This window comes from Anomaloglossus baeobatrachus, chromosome 5, assembly GCF_048569485.1.
Source record: "Anomaloglossus baeobatrachus isolate aAnoBae1 chromosome 5, aAnoBae1.hap1, whole genome shotgun sequence".
In the NCBI taxonomy this organism is placed as follows: Eukaryota; Metazoa; Chordata; class Amphibia; order Anura; family Aromobatidae; genus Anomaloglossus; species Anomaloglossus baeobatrachus.
This window is the reverse complement of record NC_134357.1, coordinates 216,592,827-216,598,826: the sequence shown is the minus strand read 5'-3', so window position 1 is coordinate 216,598,826 and position 6,000 is coordinate 216,592,827. Positions and strand designations below refer to the sequence as shown.

The following is a 6,000-nucleotide window of genomic DNA, read 5'->3' as shown; positions in this document are numbered from 1 at the left end:
CATCCTTAAAGTGGCTGTTGGACTTCCATTAGTGTCCCACTAGTGCAAATCTATTTGCAGCACCTCTGCATTGCACACTCAAGCTCATTGTTACTAAGCCATTATACTAGCAAACACTGAGTAAACTTAGTGGCATCCTAAAAGAGGCTGTTGGACTTCCATTAGTGTCCCACTGTTAAGGTGAACTCTTAATCAGAGATCACTAGTTGCCTACTGCCTAGCTTAATTGGTGTGGATCGAGTGCATGCTTGAAAAATGAGATCAGACACAGTCGGATATTCATCTTTCCTCGACAGAAGTCAGCCCATGCTCTGCCTTTATTACAACTGAGCTTGCTCTGATATAACCTTGCAAAGGGGCATGTCCGGATGTGTTCATTGGTCAGTGGGTCGAACAATGTGTTAGTCCATGAGCTGATTGGTGGGCGTCATTGTAGGCGGGTCTATGACATCATTGGATGGATCCATGGTGATGGTGATGGGAGGGACGTCATCTGGTGGATCCATGCTGATGGTTTGGTCTGTGATGTCATCTGATCTTTGGGTTGGTCTTCTAGCTTGACCAGGGGTCTTCTCTTATATGGTATGTTCTTACATCTGGACATTCCTTGCATTCCAGGCAAGGTGTGGAGAAACAGGCAATGGCAGCCATCTTTATATCTGTGTCATGTATATGATCTGAAACCTGAATTATGTAAGGCAAATTGACATATTTCCCACAATCCCTTGTCAAGAAGTTAATTAAGTATTTCATCTGATAGCTCTCCTCAACAGTCCCCCCTAAATACTTTATTAACCTTCTGACCCTACCGTGGTCCTCTAACACATCAGCTGTAATGCTTTAACTGCAACCTTTTTTCGTCTTGCTATCCGCTATACAAGCAATACTAAGCCTTTGCCCCCACTGATACAGACTGCTGATCAGAGAGTTGATCACATCCCACACACACAGTTCCCAGAGGCACAGGTAACTAGAACAGATTTATTTAATGCTGAAGAGTTTACTCAGAATTTGAGATTAATCGATTAGAAAGAGTAAGGCAATTGTAAGAATAAGCTTCTTACTGTTATGCTGCAGCTTTTAGCATTACTGTTTCTGAAAGGCTGATTCTCAGTCAATATCCGAGTGCTGTCCGCGTTTTCGAGACTTTTCTACCCGAATACACCTGATTGTATCACAACACGAATGGATCTCTTCTTGTCTCGGGTCTATAATCTACCACCAGGAGGCCTTTAACAAGATTTCCCTTACACATGGATCCGATTACCTTCAGTAACACAGAGTAGCACTTTTACGGCTTCAAATACCAACAAATAAAACAATACCAGTTACCTACAAGTGTATGTTATCCTTAAAAAGTCACTTAAACTCTTAAAATAATTGATTGGTTCAGGTCAGATAATGTTTTTCCCACCATGAGCCCTTATTTGTGTAATGTTCCTGTACCCATTGTTCCCTTATGGTTATTTCCCATGTATCATCCCCAATCTAGAAATTCTCCATAAGGTTCTATGTGAGATAATCCAGCACTATGTGTGTTGTGACCCTCATTCTGCTGGTACGATGGACTCTTTACAGTGGTTGTTGTCTCCAGATGGGTTTTCCCTCAAGCTTCATGGAAGTTGCTGTGGTTGGGATAAGCTGGATTGGTCCACCTGATTCTGACTCAGGGATCATTCTGACTTGTCTTTTTAGGATCACCCAGCCTCCTGGCTGGAGACCACGTGCTCCTGACACTGATTTAGGATCTGGAATTGGAGGATACACATATTTAACACACTTTACAGGCAGTTGTATACGGCTCGTACATCACTAGTCAGGCTATCACACTGTATCTGCAGTATCTGTGAGAAATATAATCACGTTCTAGGTACTAAACCAAAAATACCTTATGTAAAGATCGAATTATTAAGGAAAATGAACATTTGTTACATGATTTGCCAGCGTCCACCATTATCTTGTGGATCGTTACATGTTTATGTTATAATCATTAAAATTCCAAACAACATACACCCATGTGAGTATAGACACAATTAGATATTCCAATAAAGGAGGGGGCAGGGATTGGGGCAATAGCCCTAAACTTTCCCTACCTCGCAGCAGAGGTTGGCACCCTATAAGGCGAATTGGCGCCCCCGCTCACTGACGGCTCACCCTCTCTATACCTACACTGCTAAGCTAATACGTGCTGCTAATGTCAGTGAGGAAATATAGAAACCGTGAGATACCGGGGATAAAGAGGCATCAATATGCAATTATATATATCCAATTCATTCCCAAAGATTAAATATTCACACTCTGTATTTTACATAGCTGTTTGGTAGCTTAAATCAATATGATACAGCAAAATTGAAGGACCAAACCCTAAAATAAATTAAATATCTCACATGTATAACATGTACCCACTGTATCAATATAATAATAAGGACAGGTAAAGTCATGAGGAAATCTTGTCCGATCACAGACCCTCCGCTGTACAATTCACACTCAGGCTAATAAAATAAACGCATATTTGTCAGACATTTAGCTTGAAAGAAGCCCAACGCGTTTCTCCCTTCACAATGGCAGATGGTTTCATCAGGTACTGATCTCTATAGTGACCTCTGCTGTAGAATAGGTTCTTTTACCGCTTTTTAGGAACTCCATCTTTACATAGCACCAGCACCATGAGTTTTTCAACAGTAACGTTTTCCACACTGGATATGTTTCAGAGCAGGCCTGAAAAGAAATTCACTCAACACGCACAAAACTCATATAAACCTACTCATGGTAGATGTATATGACTAATCTGCAATCACCGGAGCAGTAGAGCGGATGAGGGGGTGTTTCTACGAGGTCTTTACAGTTTTTTCTACCTTAATAGGCACACGTCTTACAAGACTGGATGTGTCTGGCCACCTGGGTACTGAAGCAGTGGTGCCGCCCATATCTTGTCCATCCCAACACCTTTGTCACATGGGTTACCTGGGCCATTATTGAGTAGAACGCTCATGGCAGAGAAAGCTTACTGCCCTTTATCCACAGACCTTCCTCAGTCACTGGCTCCCTGCGTCTCACACTCCGTTCCTTGCTGAATCGCTTGTTTCTGTAAGGATTTAAGAACACAAGGAGTGACCAATGTCACGGACGACGTGACAGGAGCCACCGAGGTACTGGTCTGCATTGGTAAAGGACTCTCAACTCTAGGCCCATTCACTGCTTCTTTGTTGTGCACCTGTGCGAGCATCTCCTCCGGCTGCTGCCTATATCCACATTTTGACTATCTTACCCCTTTCCGCTCTACAAACCACAGTGATCGCAAATCTTCAACTCGTTCTCCTATTCCGATGAGAGAGGAGGGAGTGGTTTGATTTTTATTACCTCATGTTGTGTAACCTCAGCATATCCAGTGCAGAATCAACCAGCATCTTGGTATCTGGATCCATCTACGGAAAAACTCAAAATCTGCATTAGCAATGGGCTCATCTGAGACATGTTCAAAACCTGACAATTCTTGTTACATCAGAGCAATCATGAGATATATGTATGTCTGCTGTATCCTCCTTACAGATAAAAATATAAAGAACACTTAATAGAAAAACCCAATCGATGAACAAATTAAAACCTTAAATAATACGTGTGACTTTCCACATCACACATCATCTTCCCCCCCTTTTTGAATCTATTATCCAAAACATAATTAGATTCAAAAAGTGTGTGGCCCCAGAGCTCTACATTTAGGCATGAAAGTCACAAAGAACCCCTGACGTAGGCATCCGCCGAAACGGACGTTCGTCGGGTGGGGTGCCATCCGGTGTCACGGTGAGACAGTCCATTGGTAAGCAAATACAATACTTTACACTATCATTAATTCCATTTGTTATTGTCTCCTATGGAAGGTCTGGTTAATGATTTAAACTGGATTGCAACCATCATATTTGATGTATATTTTTCAATCTTGTTATGAGACATTGGTTGAGGGTTTTTCTGTCTATACATTCCTTCCCTGTCCATACAATCTGTGGCTCACACCGGATTGCGCACCTTTGTTGTATGCTTGTCACTGTGCTTTACATCTATGCATATAATAAATATCTCTAATTGATACTAGGAAGTCTGATCGCTTCTTTTCCTTGTGTTTGGTATGAAAGTCACATTGTATAGATTGTACCTAATCAGGAACACCAGAAATATTGTTTTTATCTGTAACTTAATAATGGAAAACCCTTTCAATGGCTTTTATAACCTTTGCTTGAACCACAGAAATCTGCACTGCAATCATTCTTTCTATAAAAAGAAAGCAGATTATTCAATACATTAAATATAAAACACAGAATTCCATAAATCATCCACATTCCTTAAAACAAATTATTGTAATTATTAATAAATATATTAATAAATTATATTATTATTAATTATTATTATTATTATTAACTATAATAACGTAGCACAACCTTTGGATATTGGATGTAGGGGCGTTCATTTTTGAAACATTGAGGAGATTATCAGCATCTCTGTGATACTGTCCTATAACTTGAAGGGATAAAAGAATCTAGAACAAATAAACTGGCCATGTGGGAAAACAAAATGTTGATTTGCCATAGAAAAATTATCTAACAGACTTCTATGCTTGAAAAGCTATCAATGAATCTAAACATGTCCACAGTTAACTTTTATTTCTTTGGGATAAAATTAGTAAAATAAAACTATTGTCAATGACCTTTTTCCAATATATTTTGCAATGAGTTAAATGCAGGAAGCCCTTTTTTTTTTTTTCCTTGGGCTGCTCTCACAATAGATCGAAGGTGAGATAAAAAGCCTGCCCTACAGGTTTTTTTTTTTTTTTCTTCTAAAAGTTGGTCCTTCCCCCAAAAGCCAAAAGCATACTGTTTATTTTCCCTGGACACGAGTGATATCTCCCTCCTTCTGTTGGATTTTTTTATTATTTATTTATTTATTTTCCTTTCTACAAGACATGGATATCCCATGGATATATTTATCTATTTATTTTTTTAAAACATTCAACTCTCAGGATTATTCGTCACATTCATAATTGGAATATGTATTATTTATCATGACATCTGCCGCAAAGGTACGTTATTTTAAGGTTTTTCTCTTATTTTATTGCTTACTAATTAATAAGATATTGCTCCTTGTGACTGTCCTGACTCAATCCAACCTGCACACTGGATCTATATTAAGTGTCTTCCACAACTACCCAATCATTCAAAATTCCATCTTTTAGTACTATAAACATTTACTAACACTTCATAGGTTATTCAGTGAGAGCAGTTTTGTCAACTTCACTGGAGGGCTCCATACAGATTTACTAACAAAATGGCCACTGCCAGAATAGCACATGGCTTCTTTGTGTAAGGGCAGTTGAACCACATGAGAGGGAGAAGGGAGAAACTGATTTTACTTATGCTAAACTTACAAGTTTAACCAACTATCCTTCCTGCCTATTTTCATACTCTATACATATACACACATATTTACATATCCACAGTACTGGTCCAACTACAGTTAAAAACACTCATTTTTCTGTCTAAGTATGTACTACTCCATTCAATCCATTGTTCAGACTTTCATACAACCTATGGTCTTCTGGTTAATTTACACATGCCCCTACTCACTCTCTGTCTTTGTCTCAATCATGCCTCAGCCATGTGCTTCATCCACCATTTTAAAATCTGTAGGAATATGTGGCAGAGAAAAGGGAAAACTGACCTCACATCTGCTCAAACTCTTTCTCCCCATTTTCTATAGTCTGTACTTATACATATATATTTATACACACACACACACACACGTCCCAGATCTAAGTCTAATTATAGATAAAAACACTTATTTTTCTGTCTAAGTATATAGTACTCCATCCAATCCATTGTTCAAACATTTACAGAGCACATGATCTTCACACATCCCCTGACTCACTTCGTTTTCTTTGTCTCAATCATGCCGTAGCCATGTCCTTCGTCCACCATTTTAAAATCTGACCTAAAATGGCTGCTACCAAAA

General features: G+C 39.2%; 1 protein-coding gene across 2 annotated transcripts in view; it reads right to left on the bottom strand.

The window, feature by feature from the left end:
* Positions 1 to 293: 293 nt before the first annotated feature.
* MTG1 (mitochondrial ribosome associated GTPase 1) overlaps positions 294 to 6,000 on the bottom strand; it is a 1,022,130-nt gene continuing 1,016,423 nt past the window's right edge. For both annotated transcript variants that reach the window (XM_075349124.1, XM_075349126.1), the window contains one exon: positions 294 to 1,748. In XM_075349124.1, coding sequence (XP_075205239.1) covers positions 1,573 to 1,748 — 176 coding nt within the window. In that variant the 3' untranslated portion in view covers positions 294 to 1,572. The remainder of the gene's footprint in view (positions 1,749 to 6,000) is intronic.